This window comes from Morchella sextelata, assembly GCF_020137385.1.
Source record: "Morchella sextelata strain SCLS chromosome Unknown scls_27, whole genome shotgun sequence".
Classification (NCBI taxonomy): Eukaryota; Fungi; Ascomycota; class Pezizomycetes; order Pezizales; family Morchellaceae; genus Morchella; species Morchella sextelata.
In genome coordinates this window covers 73,910-96,644 of record NW_025408642.1, presented here as the reverse complement: position 1 = coordinate 96,644, position 22,735 = coordinate 73,910, and the positions used below count along the sequence as shown (strand labels likewise).

At 46.2% G+C, this 22,735-nt stretch overlaps 5 protein-coding genes across 5 annotated transcripts; 2 read left to right on the top strand and 3 right to left on the bottom strand.

Moving 5' to 3' along the window:
* Positions 1-359: 359 nt before the first annotated feature.
* On the bottom strand, positions 360-2,072 carry H6S33_008586 (uncharacterized protein; the record flags this gene model as incomplete). Its single annotated transcript, XM_044840054.1, has 8 exons — positions 360-367; positions 618-626; positions 705-734; positions 798-1,378; positions 1,459-1,706; positions 1,762-1,789; positions 1,849-1,969; positions 2,027-2,072. The coding sequence occupies 8 exons, from the start codon at positions 2,070-2,072 to the stop codon at positions 360-362; spliced, it is 1,071 nt and encodes a 356-aa protein (XP_044687700.1).
* Positions 2,073-7,215: 5,143 nt separating this feature from the next.
* On the top strand, positions 7,216-12,556 carry H6S33_008585 (uncharacterized protein; the record flags this gene model as incomplete). The annotated part of the gene is made up of 3 exons (XM_044840053.1): positions 7,216-7,660; positions 7,738-10,432; positions 10,498-12,556. 3 exons carry the CDS (start codon positions 7,216-7,218, stop codon positions 12,554-12,556), a joined length of 5,199 nt encoding a protein of 1,732 aa, XP_044687699.1.
* Positions 12,557-14,441: 1,885 nt separating this feature from the next.
* H6S33_008584 (uncharacterized protein) lies at positions 14,442-15,390 on the bottom strand (the record flags this gene model as incomplete). The annotated part of the gene is made up of 3 exons (XM_044840052.1): positions 14,442-14,614; positions 14,705-15,000; positions 15,275-15,390. The coding sequence occupies 3 exons, from the start codon at positions 15,388-15,390 to the stop codon at positions 14,442-14,444; spliced, it is 585 nt and encodes a 194-aa protein (XP_044687698.1).
* Positions 15,391-16,402: 1,012 nt separating this feature from the next.
* Positions 16,403-16,966, bottom strand: H6S33_008583 (uncharacterized protein; the record flags this gene model as incomplete). The annotated part of the gene is made up of 1 exon (XM_044840050.1): positions 16,403-16,966. The coding sequence occupies one exon, from the start codon at positions 16,964-16,966 to the stop codon at positions 16,403-16,405; it is 564 nt and encodes a 187-aa protein (XP_044687697.1).
* A 1,901-nt stretch (positions 16,967-18,867) lies between these two features.
* H6S33_008582 (uncharacterized protein) lies at positions 18,868-20,257 on the top strand (the record flags this gene model as incomplete). The annotated part of the gene is made up of 6 exons (XM_044840049.1): positions 18,868-18,882; positions 18,940-18,963; positions 19,021-19,395; positions 19,470-19,659; positions 19,862-19,944; positions 20,003-20,257. The coding sequence occupies 6 exons, from the start codon at positions 18,868-18,870 to the stop codon at positions 20,255-20,257; spliced, it is 942 nt and encodes a 313-aa protein (XP_044687696.1).
* Positions 20,258-22,735: the final 2,478 nt, after the last annotated feature.

Below are 22,735 nucleotides of genomic sequence, written 5' to 3'. Positions count from 1 at the left end.
TTCCCTGTCGAGAATCAGATCTGGGTTGCCACCCCCGGGATGAATGCGACTTGATATGCAGAGCTTGACACCTGGAATATCCGCAATGTCATCCAAAAGAGTGATTATTGCGTCTTTATCCTCGTCTAAACACTCGTCTACCGCATCAATAAATAATATAATGGGAGAAATTGAAGGATCGGCGAGCATCGTTTTAAGATGCTTTTTTAGGTTGTTCGTGTGCCACGTCCAAGCGGTTAGAGCTTGTCGATCATTCTGATACATGTGGTCTTTGAGGATATGATCGAAGAGGTGGGGGTGTAATATGAGGATGTCCACGAGGAGTGTCCGCAGCATGCCTTCCAAACTCTTTTGTAAATCTATTCCTCTACCATTAAAGAAATGGCTTGCAACTGCCAAACTCTTGTAACTCAGATCGCGTTGCAGTAGACTTAGGGTTTTTTTCATGAGTGCCGATTTTCCACAGCCTGGTTTGCCTGTGACATAAAATGTGTTGCCCTTTGCTCCATCAATCCACTTGCGGAACTTTCCATCGGCTTTCCAGATCCACTCGAAGGTATTTTCTGCTGTTTGTGCTTCGATTTGACGGTTATCGATCTGAGGAAAGGATAGTTTACCCATACAATCTATCATGAAAACTTTGAGTTAGCTATATTTGCGCAAGTTTTATCAGAAAAATGGAGTATCTCTGCGTATAGACATACCTTTTTGCTCAGGGTTCAGAGGTTCTACTTCTACAACACTGTTAGTGCCGGGGTTTCCACATGTTTATTAGGAGTAAGTCATTCTCCTCTTACCACCTAGTTGGTTTGGATCGTTTAATTTCTTCATAAGCTTTATACAATCGCCGATAAGCCATTCACTAGCCGCGAGATAACTTGAGGTGATTTGTCTAATCTTTTGCAACTCCGACCACTCGTCAAGTGCAATACCATCCAACCCATCTGCAGCAAAACGAAAATATTTATAGTCTCGATTGAGCTGGTTGAAAAGTGTGTGAGCCGATTTACAATCCGTCAGGATGCTTAAAATCTTTTTCGCCAGTGAGATTGGATTTGTCGAGACCTCTGTAGCTGTGGTGGCAATACCTGTCCCCACACTGATGACATAACCAATCTTGCGATCTCCAAAAAACTTTTTCCTTTCGATATCAAGATGTAGAATGGGATTATTAGACCCAATGCCCCCATCCACAAAGTCGGCCGTATCAGTATTGCCCTCCCTTTGCTTAGAGAAATGGGAGAAATAGGTCGGGGCTGCAGAAGTAGCAATAGCTGCTTCGAAGATCTTGAAATCCATATTTTCTGGAGAATCGGAGCTGGTATAGTTCCGGATAAGAGTGGGAGCTCCGTCGGCGTATTGGGCTGCCACCACAAACCTGTTGACGGTTAACATTATGAACCCGGCCCATTCATGTGTTCTATGGAGCCTTATGAATAGAGGGAGGCTAGAACATACACTTTACACTTATCTGTGTCGCAAAGAAATGGAACATCTTTAACTGATCTGTTTCCCCTCCTTTCCTTAGGAAGATACTTTTCCAGGATCTGAAAAATTGCTTTCTTCAAGGTTTCCGAATCAAATTGCGCAGCACCAACGGCTGCACGAAGACCTCTAGCGGCGGGATTACCCTTTATCCAGGAGAGTTTGAAGATCATTCGGGAAAGTTCTCCGTATGCATCAATACAGTCAGAGACTTTCATATTCTACCCAGTTCATTAGCATTGAATAATTTAAGATGTTCCAGGACAGGAGTAGTACCAAACACCCAAGCATAATAGCGATGATGCTTCATATTAACAGGAAATTAGTATTCAGTCTCTTATGCTCGATATAAGGGGAACAAACCCTCCTGTGCTTGTACCGCCAATCATATCAAAATAATCAGAAACTCTAGCATTGGGATCGGCCCTCCACATCAAGCGTTCAAGTATTATAAGCGAAGAAAGTCCCCTAACTCCCCCGCCATCTAAATCTGTTAGAGTTCTCACTGATACTAGTGCACCTGAGGACCATGGAGATTTACCTAGAGATAGTAATCTCAATGGGCGATGACTTTCCTTAGTAGACATTGTTTCGACGGAGTGGATTGATGAGAAGTTTTCTTTAATTTTCTTGAGTTGATTGATTGGTGGGAGATAGAAGGGAATAGGCGAACATAGCTGCTTTATATACTCGACGAGAGCCTAAAGAATCTGAGTTTAGATCATCGTGTATGAGAAGATGAGTTTACCTGCCGTTGTCTCTCTGTCCCGAGAAAGCTGAGATGGGGATGGGAATATTCTACAGCTGGGCCGCATGAGGGGCGGATGACCTGATGAAAGGTTTGAGATGGTGCCCAATATGCAGAGCAGAGAACTTCTCAACGTGATGGGCTCAATTGTGGCTGCAGTTGTTCATGTCGACAAGAATGAGTATGTGCAGTTGAGCCGAGCTAGTTGAAAGTAAACATCCCCAGTATCAAGCGACCAGGGTTGATTGATAGGCCAAGGTGGTACGTAAGGCGCGGGACACAGTTAACTCAATGAATTTATGGGTGGTTACGCTTACTAAGGGCCACTGCGGCCTCCGCTACAAACTCTACGGCGGAAGGGATAGATTGATATCGACAATTCTAGAGCCAAATATGAACCATTCTCAGCTGAGATGTGCTCCACAACATTGCCTTCAGCCTCAGCCACCAACAATAGGCGTCACGGACAGCCTAGGGCAACACAAACTTTCTACAAATCTGGAACCCCCAGATATGTTGACTTCAGCATACAGGAGGGTCGGGTATCATCTCAACTGTGATTTAAAGAAACGAAACAATGAGCTCAAGAAATACCCTAACCCTGCGAGTGATATTTGATGATTAGTCATCAGAACTCCACGATACTTCTTTATTACAGTGATAGATTCGACTGTGTGACTACCACCTGAATAGGGACTGTTTTGCGTGGGGAGGTGGGCAGTTTTCCGGTACTCCGGAGAAGCTTTTCAAGGTTTAACTCGCTGACTTATTGTAAGAGACAGTTCTTTATCGCCGTACAAGGGTCATATAATTCTTCTCACTCATTATCAATTAACCATTGAGAGATATACGTGTGTTATCACCAAGCTCACTTCTCTGTGATATTGCGGGGCTCACATCTGTCCTTTGAATCTGGTCGTGTAGATGTCGTACGTTAATATACACACTCTTTCACAATATATGGCAAAACAGTCTGCATATATATATCCCATGATGGTTCACTTCTAATAGAATTAAGGGGATAAAATTTATATCGATGGTAAGTACATGTAGACCTTCTATGAATTATATGCTGAACATTGTGGCACATGCGGTCGGTGTTCGCTTAACAGGGATGACCAATGGCGATATATGGAGCGGAGTACCTGACTGAACATAGCCGAGAGGCGCGGCAGGCATGGGATAGGTGTTCAGAAATGGCAACATCTAGTTTATATTCTTGTCACGCCGAGTCTCTTCGTCCGTCATCATAATAGTACAGTTGGTTCATCGCTTTGAAAAGGCACGGTTTCGTTCGCTCGTCGAGAAGCATTGAGACTTGAATACACTTCCCACATTTCCTGAGCTATGGCACGCTTGACATTAACGTAACTCAATGTCTCCTCCCATCTTCAAAAAGGCTTCACTAACTCCACAATTTTCTGCAGCTGCCATACATTACATTGAAATCCCATACGTAAGTATAGACCTGAACCACTTGGGCGTAGAGCGATGCTCACATGGTAATCTAGTATTGTTACACCCTACCACAGGATTTTCAAAGCCCTGAATATTCGTGATCACGAGGGGTGAATGCCGTTCTCAATCTCTTATGGAAGTCATTTAGGAGTTCATTCAATGTGGTCCTATAGGATGCGGTATTACCTAACCTATTGTTCAAAGTGAGCTCCCCGAATGCTTTGATCGTTTCGCCTACATATATGTACCTACATCCCTTCTCATGTGCGTTAAAAGTATTAACATAGACTGCATACCGCATTACTCTCACGTCTGCCTGATATTCGACATCAACTCTCACAGAAGCAACCACTCTCGCATATTTATGATGTCAGATCCTGCGATGCAGTCTTGGAGTAGGTACTTTAGTGAACCTAGGGGAGTTAAATCTATTTATAATTTCTTCTTACAACCGCCTTTTAACCGCTCCTGGATATCCCCGAGAAGCAACATAATGCGTCGATACAATTCCACTCATAATGCAAGAATATGGGAGGCAGTCAAAGAAAACTTGCCTATAGTTCCGTTTCTAAATACCAATTCTATAATTTGAGATAACCATTATACGTTAGTTAGGCGAACGTATTCGCAGATACCCTAATATGTGGTCGCCAACCTGCAGATTTGAGGTCCTCATTATTCCTGTCGGGTTTCGGTACGACACACGATTATAAGGATCTTCAAGGTAAAATATCACCGAACGTTGGCAAAGTATTCAGAATTAACTCTGTGGGGCTATTCTACACAGCCAATTGCAAGACGGTATCCTAATGGCATCTTTCGGGGGAAATACTCAAGGATCACGTAATATTTAGCATTGCATATTTATTAGAAAGTGAGAGGTTAGTTGTAGAAGTAGATGCTGAAAACAAACGTCATAGCTACCCAGTTGCATGCTGAAGAGGCCTTGGCGATAAGTCATTCAGGCTCAGCTCTAGTGGGTGGGAATATATATATATCAGCTATCCAATATATGCTTAGAAGGATATCGTAGATAAGCTGTGAGTGGGCTCGGTGATTACTTATCGCATATTCATAGCCGCTCGAGATTCAAAGTGCTGGGTTAAGGATCTGGTTCTAATTGCAATTGCAAGGTGTTTCCAAGAGAGATCGGCCACCAACATCTCGATCGGTGGACGGGCAGGCGCAGGTATCTTGATGTTATGTCTGTACATGCGCATGCGAACTCTGGTGGTGCACTTCGCGCGGCGTCACAAGTAGTTGAATTTACAGGATCTCTCATGACCATATTATCTACATACTACTCGGGTAGGTAAGAAATTCGGAACCTGGAAATCACTTTGAGTGTCATCCCCTTACTCTAGTAGTATTTTCAGGTTCTAGCTCTTCTTACAATTTCCTGCCTCGAGTATATAATGCGGATAAATGTTATAATTATGATAAAGATGCAGAAAGAATTCCTTCATAATCACCGTTGATAGTCCCGGCATTAGGTTGTACATATATATATATTTTTTGATGTCTTATAATTAGATTTATCGACTAGGTATGAATATTGCTATTGACGCCTGATCTGGCTGGTTAAGTAGATTCTGAGGCTGAAGATATAATACGGGGTCCGGATGTTAATCAATAAGGAAGATTGGTCACATCAGGTAGGAAAGTAGTCATATCTAGATCTGACATTGAGATATGGTTGTGTTTTGAGATTTGGAACATTCTGGCATGTACTATGGCATGATCGTATGAGTTTCGGTTAACTACGAGTGGCAATTATACTCCTGCATGTAGGCATGCCTCGTGAGATCAATGAGCGAATACATGTATGTATAGGGAAATATAAATCATGTACATAGATACAGCCGGTAGGACAAGAGCGGATTAATTCCCGTACTGAAACGTCTGTGCACGCGTAGAGTCCATGCTGTAGGTGGACAACCTACGGGTCATTAATTGCCGAGCTCAATTAGCTGAGAGTATTGGAAACCTTTAAGGTTGAATCCTAGTTTTTCATGTCCCGTCATTAGAATCGGCGTTATATGCCAGTATAAAGTCTTCATTTCGCGACGCCGACCTGTGGAGAAGTTAATTGTGGGGTGGCGATCAAGAGGCATTTTGGGTGCATACATGTAAAGTATATGTGCGTATATGCACTGATTTTTTTTAATGTGCTCGTTGTTTGGATGTAGTGCTTTTAAGTGTTGTCCAATCGATCACTTTATATCATTACTGCATTTCGGGCAGTGCGAAGAACCATGCAAGAGATTGATAACGATTCAAGATCCGGGCTCCGGGGAAGGTTTATAATTTAACATAATACACATGATGTTTATATGTAATATAAAACTTGTAAATCACGATAAAAGATCCCCAAAGCTCCAAAAAATTGAGCTCTGGATTGGTATATAACCTGGGTGCTCCTTGCACTTTGCGCCTCCATGTTTCTTCTTGAGGGGACCCTGGACGTACATACAGACATATGTGATGCTTTTTGAAATTCCAATGCGCAGTAAGGCATCCTCGGCAAATGATTATTTGCAAGACAGCAGGGGTATAGCCAACAAATCTTGCAGTAAGTGGATGTTGAGCTGCAGGCAGCTGTTAAATATATTGAAGATTCGGCTGAATTCTTCACTCAAAATTCCCCGCTTGATTAACCCGCACAAGGCAGATATATGTTGGTAGTACGGCGCTATTGATATATATATATATATCATGTTTCTAGACGTACTTTTAGACGTCTACACGTACTTAATTGACGTCGAATATAAGCACCGCGTGAAGTACTAGAGTTTATAGTATAGCTGGCCTTTAAAGCGAGTATAGGGGCGAATGAATATCGGCACTTGGCGAGGGAATTTGGGGCCGGCCTTCATAGGGCTGAAAGACGTCAAGTTTGTGGCATTAAAAGGCATTGGAAAATAAATTAAACGAGTGGCGATAGAAATGCGCAGACCTGGTATGCGTACATACGTGTTCTAGTACACAAAATATTGCCTAGTTTGTATGGTGAGTGCGCATTTCGTACTACCATCAATAGACAGAGGCTGAATTCACGCACGTATACTATATATCATCTTATGATCTGAAGCAATGTTAATTGGTAGAATCCTTGACGAACCGTGGATTAAGGTGGGAAGGGTGGTCCCCATCACATTTCCAACGGATCCGGAACATGCAGCTGTATCCAGGCTACATGTAGATCTAGAGTACTAGAGTGAAACGTAAGGCTTAAGCCATGCCTACAGGGTCTTCAGCATAAAGTACCTACAGTGTTGTACTTGTAATAAGGATACGCAGCTGTCCAATTTCTGATATGTGAACTTTATTCTTACATATATAAATCAACCATATCCCCTACCTTTAAACCTTCTCTCGGTGCTAAAGAAAGCCTTCCTAGCGAGTGCTGGCTATATCATATCTTGATCAAGGGTTTTCCCGATATCTTCATCTTTCGTTTAATTCTTCCGCACTGGACTTCACGTCGACTTACAGCTTGTACACCAAACCGCATATAATCAGCCATGGTCGGAGGCCAACCAACATTTGCTGATTCTGATCCTGGCGATGAATTTTCCAACAATCTCTTTTCAGATCTCGCCCCAATACTTGCTCTCTTCGGAGAGCAAGTAGCTATGCAGTTCATGGCTGAGTCTATGAGTTGGGCAGACAGCATCATCTTTTCGATGGCACCCATCGGCGTTCTTACCGCAGTCGTAGGCGCGATAAGAGTTGGAGGTGGGAGCTGGCTAAAAGCTCTTATAGGGAGGGCGAAGGAGAACATTGCTGTTGCCGAGTCAGAGCTGATGTCGTCTACCTCTGGTGAGGTTTGTGAAGTTTTCAATGGCAGGCATGTCGTGAGATTGATGGGCAAACCGTCGATCAAGGAGCTTATCTTTATGGAGGGCGGTAAAGGTAGCTTTAAGACGTTGTCAGAGGCAATAAACGAAGGGCTTCTAATACGAAAAGGTGAGATCAGCTGCTATACTATACCCTTAATCCTGGTGAATAGCTAGTTTATAAGCTGTAGGCCTGACACTTGATAGGTTTTTCAGAATATCCTGCCTTACAACCGGTGTGGGAAAAGATCAAGGCGCAAGAGCTAGAGATTTCGAGCCGTCTCGGTGGGCGTTTATCGAATATCGGCCATATTCTACCACAAGCTCCGGCTCCTAGCTATAGAGATCCGGAGAACCTCGGAGGTAGCCAAACATCATCGCGTATAAGTATCCGGACAAAGATCGAAAGATATTTCAGACCCAAGCCACGTATTGAGGGATGTGGGGACGATCGTGGTACCCGGACAAATTTCAAAGACTATTTCAAACCTGATCAGCTACTTGCGATATGTGGGAACGTTTGTGGTGCGACCAAGAAATACCTCGACAGGAAATGGCCAGCTGCTCCGGGTACCGATTCGAACAGGTCAAAAAAGGATGTCGATAGGCTAAGCGAGGAACCTCCCAACATATCCCTGAACATACACCTCCGCAACGGACGGTCAGAGATCCACTTTGTAGCCGCGATGGGGGTTATCTTCCAACTTGGGGTACTTGTGTTTGACTGGTTCATAACATATCACCCGGATTTCAAGCAGAAGAAAGGCGGGAGAGATGTGAGGTCATACGCATTTCCCCTTACGTGTATGGGGACGCTAGTACTTGTTGCGGGGGTATTTGTCTGCAGCTATATTATTGAAAGTGCAACGACAGCCGAAATCCATAGATTGAATAGATTGAATTCGAAAGTCGGGGCCGGGGATCTTCAAATGTTGTGGATACAACAAGGCGGGTCTGTCAACGATCAGATATTCGATTCCTACTTGATTATGGCAAGAAAGAGGAGTGATCACGTCATTACCTCCCGACGGCGAGGGAGGGAGAGGGGAAGTCGAAAAACCTTTTTTACATCAATACTCACTACTACTGGGGCGGTGGTTGCAATTACAGGTTTTGTACTGCAGTTTGTGGGGCTTCGTTCGATGACCTGGTATGCCTCAATATCTCAACTTATTGCTACCATCGCTATGATTATTCTGCGAGCCTACATACGCCGCGGTTTGTCTAAGAGTCCTTGGGCGGTTGCGGTCCCAAAAGATCACGAAATAGATTGGCTGGCAACGCGTACATCGAACGACAAGGACCGTGGTAGGTTGCTGGGCCGGCGTGGGCAGGCAGCTGAAGGGCAGGCAGCTGAAGGGCAGGCAGCTGAAGGGCAAGGCCGGGAAACGCGTGGACATTGGTGGTCGCTGCTTCTAGGAATACAAAGGAAAAATGGGGCACTGTATCGCCCTTGGAATGACAGTAAACCTGACGGTTTTTGGAAGATGGGATCATTTGGGTGGGAGGTACGAAGCGTGGTAGATTCGGACTTTAATCGGTACCAAGAACTCAAAAAACTTACCGAGACCTCAGAGACTGAATCAGCCTCCATGAAAACCATAAAAGCAAGAATTGATCTTAGGTCTAAGACAGGCTGGTCTGGGCCCGCCCTCGAGCAGGCTGTTCGTGTGGCCTCGGCCATTGAAGCTTTCATGAACGCATTTTTCCCAAAGGATTTGGGTGTGGAAAACCTAGTATGGTCAATATCAAACGCCCCAGCATCAAAAGCCCCAGCATCAGACGCCCCAGTAGACGATATCACATTCAATCTGTCGCTGAAAGATTCAGTATGGAAAGCGGATGTGGCGCAAATTGAGGCTTTCCTCTCGCTCTGGCTATTCTCAGTGTCGGAGAAAGAATCGCAGGCAGTCAGTAGCAAGATCCAACAGAGTATAGAAGGCGGTCTCAGTGGAACGGCATCGAGAAATCATAGCCTACGGCTCCTTGCGCTAGGTAATCCGTCTATACTTCAATGCATGTACTGGTGGCTCGGCAGCGCTGTTGCGTTGGTGAAAGAGGTAAAAATTAAAAGTCCGATCGAGAAGCTCCCGCCCGCGCCCGCGGTACTCCTACCAACGGCTACGGGCGACCTAGACCTAGGAACGCCCCAGGCTCCTGGGACGGATGCATTTGAGATTGAGCTCAGCACACCCAAGGAAGCTGCTTGCATCGATACAGTTGACGCCAATCGGGAGATACGTGTTACTCCAAATGACTGCGGCTCTAAATCACCAAGTACGATTCAATCCATCAAGTTCGAGAGGCATCGCGTTCTTGGTTACTATGAGAAGTCTCTATGCGACATTGAGCCGGTATTGGGCGTGATTTCTGATGCTCCTCTGGATGTTCTATACGCTCAGGAGCTTTTCTCTGCATTTATATGGTCCTTTGCTCAATGCGATTCGGTCAAATTTATACAGGGCTCGACCAAATTAATGCCACTGGTTCAGGAAATGGACGAGTGTGGCAGAGTCTTTTTCGAATCGATAACGCTTGAACACAAAGAACTTAATCGGGTGGTTGAGAATATATCGCGGAGTGGCTTAGGATCTGTCGAAGATATCATGTTGAGTGTTATACCTCCGTTGATGATGAAGCATAAACTTCCTGATATGAGTGCGGTGATTCACTCTATCAGGGAACGTGGGCGTGTTCAGGAGTCATATCACCGTTGGCAGGAAGCCGGTGAGCTATACCTGTGGGGCTTTATGGCTTTTCGACCCAAATATATGGGTATGTATCAGACAGCAATTGAGCAGGCGACCTGTGCATTGACGGAGTTTATGCGGGAATTGACTCTTGAAATAAACATGACTGAACAATTTCGCGAACAGAAATATCACCGGTTTGAGGGGAAGAAGTAAGCCTTCTTCATTCTAAAGCTCAATGGTGTAAAAATGAACTAAACCATAGGAATTTAAACAGATTTCAGAGAACTCAAGAACTTATCGGACTACGGAAGAAAATAACCAAGGCGTTGAAAAAATATGGAAATGGAGACGTGTTGATTAAGATCAATCAGATAAATATTTGGCAGAAAAGAGCAGAATGTTCCCAAGAGTGGCAAGAGTGGTTATACAGCCTGAAATCCCCGGGAGAGACAGATGATAGATCATATCCGGATGCACGTGGGTTCTGGACTAAACTGCATAACCTTGTCGCAGTGGAGAGTAATTTGCCTGAAGACGTTAATATCATTACGAAACAGCTCAAGGACAAATCACGCGGTGTTTCGGATCCAACAGATTTTGCTGGGTATACACCCTTACATTACGCGAAATCCAAGGCAATCGCTAAAATTCTTCTCGGGGCTGGGGCGCCAATAACTGCTAAGGGGAACGATGGATTTACACCACTTCATAACGCGGCTCGGACGGGGCAAAAGGACCTTGTGGCATTACTTATAGAGCACGGGTGCGAGTTGAATCCTCGCGATAGTCGTAGAAGAACACCACTACACTGGGCTGCATATGGTGATCACGTTAAAGTAATTCAAATACTTTTGGGGAAAGGTGCCGATCCTCTTGCGGTCTCCGAGCATAGGAGGAACCCACTACATATGGCGGCCAGTAGGGGTAATCTGAGAGCAGTAAAAATGCTAGTTGTGATTGGAAAGGTGGATATCAACATCAGAGATAACGATGGGCGCACCGCACTGCACTTGGCCGTCGCTGGAAACCACGCTCACGTTATTTCATATCTCTCCGGGCTTCGGAAGGGCTGGCCTGAGGATCTGTCGGGATACACAGCAATCCATCTGGCGGCCTTTTTGGGTGACAAATATTTCGAAGAGGCCTTCAAGGCTTTTCTGGAAGATGATCAGGGAACCGAGCCAAAACGCGGGAAGGAGGCGGGTCAAAAAGTCGAAAAAGAGATTGAGCAGAAAGCCGAGCAGGGAGCCAAGGAAGGAATCGAGCAAGAGATCGAGAAGGAGGCCGAGCCGAAACCCGAGCAAGAAACCGCGCTGGACGCTGAGCAAGAGACGAGTAAAGAAACTGAGGAAAAACTCTCGCAAAAAGCAAAGGAAATATTGAATCTTCCGACTTCCGGAAGAGGGGCAACTGTCCTTCACGTAGCTGCACAGTACAACAAGCCTTCGGTGATCGAATTCATCCTCTCCCTGAATCACGCCCCATCTATCGACCAACCGGACAATACCAGCAGGACGCCTTTGATGTGCGCAGCAATACACGGTAATAATTCTGCGGTGAAGCTTCTTTTGGAGAAAGGAAGCAAAGTAGACGCAACAAATACCCTTGGCAGGTCGGCACTACATCTAGCGGCGGCCACGAGTGAAAGAAATAGCACCTCGGATGTTATCAGAACCCTCCATGACGCAGGGTCCAACAGTAATTTAAAGGACAAAAACGGCTTCACGCCTTTGATGTGCGCAGCAATGCATGGTAATAATTCTGCGGTGAAACTTCTTTTGGAAAAAGGAAGCAAAGTGGACGCAACAAATACCCTTGGCAGGTCGGCACTACATCTAGCGGCCACGAGTGAAAGAAGTAGCACCTCGGATGTTATAAAAACGCTCCATGACGCAGGAGCCGACAGTAATCTAAAGGACAAAAACGGCCTCACCCCACTTCTGTGCGCCGCAACAACTGGGAATGACACTGCAGTCGAGGCTCTTATTCCTATAAGCAATATAGACGCAGTGGATAATGGGGGACGAACTGCTTTGCATCTCGCTGTTGCTTTTCACCTTGATGCGCCGCCTGCAGGCACTGCGCCGTCGAAGCGTTCAATCAAACGTTTACTGAAGGCTGGTGCAAAGACAAATGTTCAAGACAAGCTTGAAAAGTTTCCACTTGAGTATCCCGTTGTTGAAGAGCTTGATTGGCTAAGAGTATATCTCCTTGAGAACGGCGACGTCACAACTATTCAGATGGAAGATGAGAGGATGATTCGTTGGAGAGCAGGGTACTGGAACGAGTCAACTGACAATGATTCCTCGGAAGATGAAGATGAGGATGAGTAGGTGGCGGAGGAGAGGCTGTGGGAGTGGTGAAGCTGTCTAGAGTAAAGGCTGGTGGAAGACACGTAGGCGCGCGTGAGCTCAATTTTCAGTTGTATATGCGGTTTATATTGGATATCAAGGGGACAATGTGGTTTAGCGGGACGTCGAACGTTTCATGTCTCTTCTTTCTCAACTATATCTACATGTATCTATCTATATATAGATATTCTGAGTATTGATGTATGCAATGTGTATTTTAAAGCCATGTTTGAAGATTTCTTTTTGGGATGTTTCTTTTCTAATTATGGCTTCTGTCGATTTAGTTCTGTACTTAATTTGGCGATTTCAAGTGATGCGGACTATTGATATTGATGATGGTATTGAGTCAGCTAGTCGAGCGTACACGTAGCGCACTTGATCTTTGGGTTGGTAAAGTGACGTATGCTCAGTTTCACGCTGTAAGCACTCGTCCTGAAGGTGACCTCCGGGTTTGGTGGGATCAGCTTCTATGGTATTGAAAGTTATCTGACACCGGGAAGGCTTCTGTCGGAAGTCGCGGAGCTGTTGGAGCTCAATTTACATGCAAGAAATCAAGATCTTTTAACCTGCGACATGAAACTTAACGTTTTTTAGACTCAGAAATGAAGATTATGGGTTTTTTTTTTTTGACCCCGATATATCATAATCTAGAGCCCGGTATGTATATCTGTACATGTATGTACAAGTATCCGGGGAAAGCGTGAAGTCGGAAACCCACGCCCGAGTCTCAGTTAAGGCAATTCTTGATATCTCGATGAATTGGATGTAGAAAGATGGTTTGAGAATTGACAGCGAGCTTCGTGTACCCTTTCTAAGAATAATCTCGTTCAATTGCGTGCAACCCTAACCCTACCAATACACAGAATCTGGTTATCCTGATTATTGACATCATGGATCGAGTGATCGTCTATGATTACAATATCATCAGCATTTGATTTAAAATAAAAATTTTATCTTTAATTCATTAATGCGTTTGATTGATTGATTGATTACATCATTAATTGTATACAGTCCGGAGGTGATGAAAATATCTAACAAACCAATAAAACGTGATGCGCAAAGAAATAAAAAAAACAAAACAAAACAAAAACGATGAAAACACGCGTACGAGCTCGAGAAGAATCCCATGTACAGAAATGCGTGACGAAATATTGATGGCGCCTTTTTTTTTTTTTTTTTTTTTAACCCATTCGATCTCCCTTCCCCATAAGCAATTTGTCACCGCTTCCTTTTCTAGACCCGATTCATTCTTCCCTTAGGCTGCCCCACACCATTTCCAGCTCCCTTAATATCATCGGCATGATCAATTTATTGTTTGATGATTAAGATTATTGGTATTCGTAGGGGACTACCTCCTGGAGACAGGTCGGCACTCTTTTGAAAAGTAATCTGGGTCGTGGATGACCGACTCCCGCGGTACGACCAATCTGTCTACCAGTTACATACTAGGGATATATTAGGGATGGGTGCTTGGCGGTCTTATCACCCTATCTGCACAGGAGATGGAGATCAGATGGATGCGGCTTTAGTTCTGTGACGTGACGTCGTTCTGCGTCTATAGATCAAGCTGTGCCATGACGCATCGCGAGATATATATGTAGGCAGGGATCCAGATATACACAGGATGCATGCTGTCCCCCTCTACCAGGCGTAATAATTGAATTGAGCGAATTCGATTTCGGCATGCTGAGATTTTTGTTGATGTACGTAGGGCTCTTTTTTTTTTAAATGTTTTCTGAGTATTGGGAAGAGGAAAGCTAGAGATGCTTAGTCGGCCCTGGTCAGCTTGTGCTTCTGGATATTATCTGTATACGGGGTAGCTTCCATTTCTACAGTATGGTCTGACGTCTCTTATATACACAGCTATTCAAACTCGCTGGTCCCGTGCAGCACACCGCGCGTGCAGGCGGCGAGAAGACCACCGCAGTCGACGATCCGCTTCTAGGTCAGGAGGGCGAGGAAGCGCAGGTGGTTGATGTAGGCGGCGCGCTGGGCGGGGAAGGTTTCGGAGCGGGGAGATGGCGCGGTCGTTAGGTGCGGCTAGGCACAGACGTTAGCTACATGTATATAGCCGGTAATATAATGGCAAGGCAAGGGAAGAGAAGGGAAGGGAAGGGAAGGGGGTGTTACGCCGCGGGGTGCTCTTGAGGTACGTCTCCAGCGACGTCTCGGCGCCCACGCCCTTTGCCGCTAGCAGCGGCAGGATCTCGCGCGAGAAGACCGCGAGGAGGGTGTGGTATTTGCGGTCGCGGCAGGCGGTGTCGGCGACCATGGCCCAGAAGGCGGCGAGCAGTGTTGTGAGGGCGCGGGTGCGGCGGGTGGAGAGGTGGGCGTCGAGGGAGGGGAAGAACGTTACGGCGAGGAGGTCGGGCGGGAGCGTGTCGGGGGTGGAGAGGGCGGCGGTGAAGAGCGGGGGGAGGAGGCCGCTGAGGAGGGCGGTGTAAGGGGGGGAGGGGGGGGGCAAGTGCCGGGGGTGGTGCGGGGCATTGTGAGTGAATTCTGGTTTGATTGAGAGGATTGGAGGGGGAGAGCTAGGGGAGGGAGGATCTGGAGGTGGAATCGGGCATTTATGTATTCACGGGCGTATGGGCGGGCGCCATATCGACTTCGGAGGTTGAATTCTCTCAAGGAATTAAAACACTCTGCAGGGATAACTTTAATGCGACGCACGGCCATGCGGCGTGACTCACGGTTACTCACGCGGAGGTAGAGGTTTTGGCTGACCTTTCCGGACTTGGATGGAGATTTATATGGCGGTGATTAGATTCGTATTTCCTACGAGTTGTCTTGGAGTTTCGAGTTTCGAAAGTTGGCATAGAAGTCGGGTTGGGCGAGAGTGGGGCACAACTCTCGCGACCGATGGCACACCAGATGTGCTTCCTAGCTGGAGAAACATGTATCTGCCGCAGTCTAAATATTCTCTGCTCAATGGGGCCATGTACTCTACTACTGGATGTACTCTCGGCGGTGGATGCTAAGAACGCACACGGGAAGGAATGGGTATTGGTGCTTGACGTAAATGCGGCATGCAGGGGACAAACTCGAAATGGATGTGTCAAGGACGGACGTGGCGCACAATGCCGTGGTGGATTCGGTTGCCTTGGTATCATGCTCCGGGATGATTACAAACAGGTGTTTGGACGAAGTGAGGAGATGCAGCGAGAAGACGATGGGAAATATTGTGCGAGAGGCGAGAACAGATACACAAGGCAGCCATGGGAGGGAAAGACCTCTAGAGATGATGGGTGAAACCATCAAGACCATGGATTTTAATCAGACCCTCCGAACACTCAAATACCATGTTGCTTCTTTACACAGCCTCGTATCTGGGATGAACGCCATGCATCGATGTCCGTCCTGTTGTTGGCAATGTTTGCTTCGTTGTTTCCCTGTTTTGCTAAACCCGTTCATACCGGACGTGTCTTTGTCACCACAGTATGAGCGTCTTTTGCGCTCTTCTAGACAGCATACACATGTTCAACATTTTCATCCGTCCTGCTACAAATAGCGGATCTGATCCTTCTCACATTCGATTAGAGAGATTGTTACAAACACTCATCGTCTTGCTTCTTCTTCTTCTCGGTGAACCTAGCTACTTCAACATGTTCGAATAGAAACCATCATACAATGCGATTTGCTAAGTCGGTCTCCCCTCGATCGACCGCGCTCTTTCAGACGGCCAGAGGTATTCGAACAGCCATCGGCCAAACAGAAAGATGAGCATGAAGACTATTCCCCGGACAGCAGCAGTAGTTGAGGGCCATCCAATCCAGGTAGAGGCTTGCCCCGACGGCCGATCTAGTTGAGAATGACCCTCTTCTGCCCTGTTTATCGACCCATAAGTTGTCGACCCCCCCGCCCATCCGTCCCGCCCCCCACCTCCATCCCCTCCCCATCATCCTCAAAATCACTAAAATCCGTCAACTCCGCCTCAAACACATCATCCTCATCGCTCTCAAACCTCTTTGCGCCCCTCCAGTCCCACACCGTCTTCCACCGATTCCCCTCCTCCAGAGCCATGTTCTGCACCTTCCTGCTCGATCGTCTCTTGCAGCCAGAGGCGCGTGGCGGGGTTGCGGCAGGCGTCGCGGAACCAGGTGGAGGAGTTGGAGAGGTCGTTGGTGGTGGCGGCCGGTTGGCGTTGGTGGTGAGGCGGCCGAGGGAGACGGTGTCCGGGTGGAGGAGCGTCTGCGGTGGCCATGATGAGGAGTCGGTCTGGGTTGGTTGACGGTGATTAATTGTAGGCTTTATGAGGGGATATACAGGTAGGCGATTATCTGGCCCGATTATAAAAGACTTTGAGGCGTCCTGGTGTCGGTATATTAATGCTCTTTGTCTTCCCTCGAGCACCGAAAAACACACGATGCCAAATGGATTGGATCTGTACTGCATGTAATTATGGTGTTTGTGCCGTTCCATGCATGTTCAGCCAGAAACCAACTCTATCGTTCATCTACTGGATTTATTACGAGTCCTATCTCTTGGCCGTCTTTCATGGATGGCTGAGAGTGCCGCCATCTACAGCATGAGCTTGAATCCGCGAGTTTGCCTTGCAACGAGTGGTCGCCTTCACTTGAGGTAGGTGGGGGAACCTAGCGGTATATATGCATGTCCCATAGGCCTGTGGTTGTACCCGCACGGCGTTGGTTATCGATGATCACAAAGCAGCCTCGTCGTACGACTCACGAGGCTCGCTGGAGAAGTCTGTGTTCGCCATGCTAAAAGAGTTGTTGATAATGCATCGATCGTGCCAATCACCGTTACATGTCACACGCAAGGCTCTATCGGCAGGAGAAGTGCAGATTTCTCTGCTATCCTCGTGATGGATTTCAAGAGCTCTGATAAGCCTAGGCTAGTACTGCCGCTGTGAACAAGGCTTGCCATGTAGTTAATTCTCAGATCTCAGGCGGTATGTGACCATTTCAGTTTTTCTCGAGTTCGAGGAAAGACACGCTAGTATTCGGGGTTAGGGTTGTAGTAGGGTTAGGGTTTGTTGCTGCTGCTGCTGCTTCTGCGGTTTGGGGTTCTGGTATTCCTGATGCGTGGTATCTAAACTTGAGTTGGGCTGTACGTGTATTGAGCTTCTATCAGGGCTTTGATTCAGGGTCGGCATTAAAGAGTCGCCGGTTTGTAGTGGTAAACAGTTAATTGGTGTAATGGACCGAGGGCAGAATGAGGTACGTAAAACGGATTTAATACCATACGGATGGTAGGAGCACATTCATGTTGTGAAACCTGGGGCTATCGGACTTCTCCGTCGATCGAGATTTGTCGAATGCGTGGTACGTTGAACCGAAGCGTACATAGAGGCTATATAAGGCGGTCTATCATGCGTCAGGAGATATCACTCGGACGTGTGGTCTCAGAGTCTTGCATGGGGAGCGCTCTGAAGAGGGGGGTTACTTGGCGAGGCGGAGGTCGCTCTGCCACATCTACTCATGGTGGCTTGACCACTACTCAGACATACAAGACTGCAAAAAATCAAGGTGTGGTGAAATGACATCCCGGGAGCTCTTCGGTGGGGAGGGCTTGGTGCAGGTGGCTGGAACTATTGGATAGAGAGGTTACGCTGTCCCGGAAAGAGGAGTGTCTAATGGTGTAAGCACAGTACGAGCTCCAATGTTCATATGCTTCACATGAGTAGTTGTATACTTGGCTGCTGCCAAAGTGAAAAGCAGAGATGACCTGAGCTTATGAATCACGTACTATCACTCGGAGAAGATCCAGCTTCTCATCTGGATTTTACGCCTCTGGATCTTACATGTATGCTCCTCGATGAATATATGGATGGTATGTGCACGTTACCCTCGTTGGGTCGGGGGTCGGTTAGTGGTTATTCGTTGATAAAGTTACTGGATTTAGTGTGGGGAGGGGGTGGTGAAAGGAAGGTTCCTCATCCCTGATTCCATGACAGTGGCCGAGAAAACAGGAAGGGCCCAGGGAGAAGGGTGACTTGATGTTGGCGTAGTTGGCCTCTATTGGTTGACATGTACATATATAATATAAGTGGCATGTACATGTGGAGGCTCGGGGCATAGCGGAGGAAACTTACATGTACACATATACTTGTGTACGTATACTAGAGCGGGCAGGGGGAGGTGGCCAGTCCGGGCCACTCTCTTTGAAATAATCTCTCCTCCTCTTCCTCTTCCTTCCCTCGTCTTGCCATCGTCAGCATCATCGCCATCATCATTATGATCATCAGCATCATCATCGATACCATCATCATCGTCCTAACGACACTAACACCACCATCGATACTATCATCAACGTCCTAACGATAGAGCCACATAATGTGGCATCTCGAGGTGTGTATGTTTCCATCAAGTCATCGATAAGGAACAAGAGGCTGATACACGATGCAGCCAACGTTGACCATATTGACCTTGGTGTCAACACGGTTGAGTCAATGTTGAGCTTATCAACAAAAATGACAACAACAACAGCCACAACACCAGATGGTGGTCTGCCTCGACATTGAAGCGGCATTAGCTCCACATGTCCATACTCATCTGCCGACCACTTGTAAATGGGTCAAGGTTGAGATTATCAGCCGAAAGGACCACGGAACCTACCGTACCAGATGGTGCCCCAGTTGCCCCGAGGCGGAGATCCTGAGCCAGATTCAAGCCTTCATTCAAATCGATTCAACAATGATCAGGTGCAGCGGGGGGACCTACTTAATGGGAATGGATATTGATATCCTTGGTCTAACCTATGAACAGACAGCACAAGGGGCAGCTCTTCTGCGTTTGGTGGTGGGAGCTCGGGGGATAACTCCGCAGAAGATTCGCCTCGAGATGCTCCACAAGACTGACGGGGTATGATTATTCTATCCTTGCAAGTTTGTGTGGAATGTTGGCTTTATGTGTATCAGTTTGCTAACGTTTTTTAGTGGGTTAACTATGTTTTGTTAGGAATACTCTTGGCAATCATAGCAATCCTCGTTGGAGTCACCAAGGGGCTTCCTCACGATGGGGCTTCAGACGCTCTATACGGATTAATGGGGAATCTGTTTGCCGGTGCGTTACAGTTCACTATAGGGAGAGCTGCAGCTATGAGGTTGCAGCGGGAGGCGTTATTAAGTATGTGTCGTTCCTGTGGCAATTCTTTTCCTTGCACAGGCGGCCAGATTCACCTGTATTATCTGGCTCTTGCCATAGGTACGTATGTATCCCTTGGTCTCTACTCGCTTCGTTGAAATCCCGCTTACATTTTTGTCAGTTTTATCTATTCTTATCAACTAGGGATACGTCAACATGTGCGCAATGGTGAAGTTTCACCTAGATGCACTACATACCCAACTTTACAACCGTCAGGCCCTGATCCTATTCTGGGATCGCATCGGCCAATCCGAGGCATGGAAACATGTGAGGGTAGATCATTTCGCGATACGCCCCCCCCAAGGTGAAGATGGTCAAATCAAAGCACGGTGTTGAGCAAAATTATACCAAAATCGACGACGACCCCCGGTACGGGGCAGTAACAAATCCCTACGACGTCTCCGACGACGAGGAGACACCCGCCGCCGACGCCCGCGCTGCACCAGTAGCCCGCGCTGCGCTAGTAGCACTAATCGGCCGTGGAGGTGGAGGGGGGGTCGATGTCGAATCCGACATCGACCTCGACGTCTCTGACGATTGTGAAGAGGGGGAGGAGAACGGAGAGGGGGAGGAGGAATAAGGAGTAATGCCCATGTAATCCCGTAGACATTAGACTGATAATACCAAATGGATAATATTAGCAAGAAACGTCAGGTTTAGGTGCGCAAATCGTTACACGGGGCTTATTTGATTTTTTGAGTCCTATCGCCAAGATACGATATTTAAACCCTAACCCAACAATTTATGGACCGTAGGCAAGATAACAACTCCCCTTCATGATTTCAGTCTCTACCATGATCTACACACTTTCTGGCGCGGACAAATGGATGATCAGACGTTGGGCGAGAAGACGACAGGTGTTAGAACATGGGCCAAGAACAAGTCACAGGATATGTAACGATGGTAACTGGTTGTGGTGTGCGTCAAGAAACTTGCTTAATTTCCTAAATACAAAAATCGAATCCCTCATATAGGGGGGACTGTGGGTGCGTGCGGGTGACGGCTTGTGACCGCACCCACTAGCAGAAGCTTTAGCAGTGCGAGCCCTAGGCCCTACCACATGGTATTTATATAGCTAGCTCCCGTCTTCGCTTATCCCTCTTCTCTCGTCCGCTTTGGCCATCATCACGCATCATCATTGTACTCAGATTCGACTTAATTTCTATATTTATGAACTATGCCTAGGACTTCCTCAGTCATCTAGGCGGTCCACACTAATTTCCATAAATACCTACACATATCCACTACTATATAAGACCAACATGCACACATTACACGCATTTCATTATACGGGATTTGCCTGCGAAGACGCATGATAAATATCATCTCACTCGTTAAGTGGTCAGAAACACTATATTATAAGTAGAAGAGAGCTTCTTGACCGGGATCGTGGTCAGCTGACCGTCCCAATCAACAATCTACGGATCCGACTAATACCGCGCTTCGGCGACCATAAATAGTACGCCACTTTTCATTTAAAGTCTTCATTTAAGTATCACCTAGATAGGGCTCTCGCCTTCCCTATAGATAAAATGTATGTAGAGATGTATAGTAATTGAGCGTGTTATTCCAACTAACTAGAAGAAGGAATGCCCTATATTTATACAAAAGAAAGGTAACACAAAACATAGTGAATCATAGCCGTATGAGTAATAGAAAGACATGACTAATAAATACCAGAGAAAGAATGAGTCAAAACCTATGACTCATGATGACAAATGACAATCCTCCAATACTATGAAATGTGCTAAGCGTACTATTTCAAGACATCCCTTGGTGAGCCACAGTGAATAGTACAAGAGAATAAAGCATGCTTGCCCTTATCCAATCCCTTTGTAAGTAAATCTGTCATGTTTTCGTTTGTAGAAATATATTCCAACTCAAACAATTTATCTTCGTATCGTTCCCGAACAAAATGAAAATACACATCAATATATTTAGACCATTTATGAAAGATAGGATTTTTAACCAAGGACAGGGAACCATTATTATCACCGCAAATAATAAAAGAAAGTTTTGGTTTCCGTTCCAATTCGCGTATCGCATTCTTTAACTATATCAGTTGTCGACTGGTATCTGAAAGAGGCATGTATTCTGCCTCAGTAGTAGAGGTAGCGACGGAGCGCTGCTTATAAGAGCACCAGGAGATGAAAGCTTCCCCTAGCATAAAGCAATGGCCTGTAAATAAGCGGCGATGTCGGAAGCATAGCTTGCGTTACTGAAGCCGATGAGTGCAGTGGGTGGCGTTTTTGCGTAGAAGATTGACCAATCAAAAGTACCCTTGAGGTAATGAAGGGCGCGATGGACTGCAGCCAGGTGAGCTTGAATGGGGCAGGATGAAAATTGTGAAAGCATCGTAACGGTGTAGACAAGGTCTGGTCTGGTACCGAATAAACTGATAGATTGTTGGATCATTGATTTTCTCCGCTTCTGTTCCCTTTTGTAGGTGAACATTATTGTCATTAGGTGTTGCCACAGGTCTAAATTCATTGAAACCGTATTCGACAAGTACACACTTGAGATAGGCTTCCTGTGATAGTATCACGCCAGTTTTAGTGTGGATCAAGTGGATCCCAAGTGCCCAGTTGACTGTACCAGTTTCTGTGTTTTCAAATTCTGCGTGGAGTTAAAGGCTCACGCAGTTTTTGTGTTCAACAGACCATTGGATGATAAGGATATCATCCAAATAGATGGCGATAACCACTTTCCTTGTTTTATGAATGAAAATACAAGGGTCGAAGTCCACTTTTCTGAATCCCATTCTGATTAGAGTGTTGGAGAGACGAGTATACCATTCCCGAGATTACTGTTTGAGGCCGTAGATGTATTTGACTAGTTTGCATGCTTTGCCAGGAGTAAGGTAGTCAGGTAGAGATTTCATATAGATTTCTTCCTGCAGTTTGCCAGGTAGAAAAGTGTTAGTAACAGACATCTAATCGCATTGGTCACCGGTTTGTAGACAGCGAACAAGAAGTAGTCTGATGGATTCGTATCGGGTCATGGGAGTATAGGTTTGATCGAAGTATTGACCAAGAATCTCTGAGAAGCCTTTTGTGAC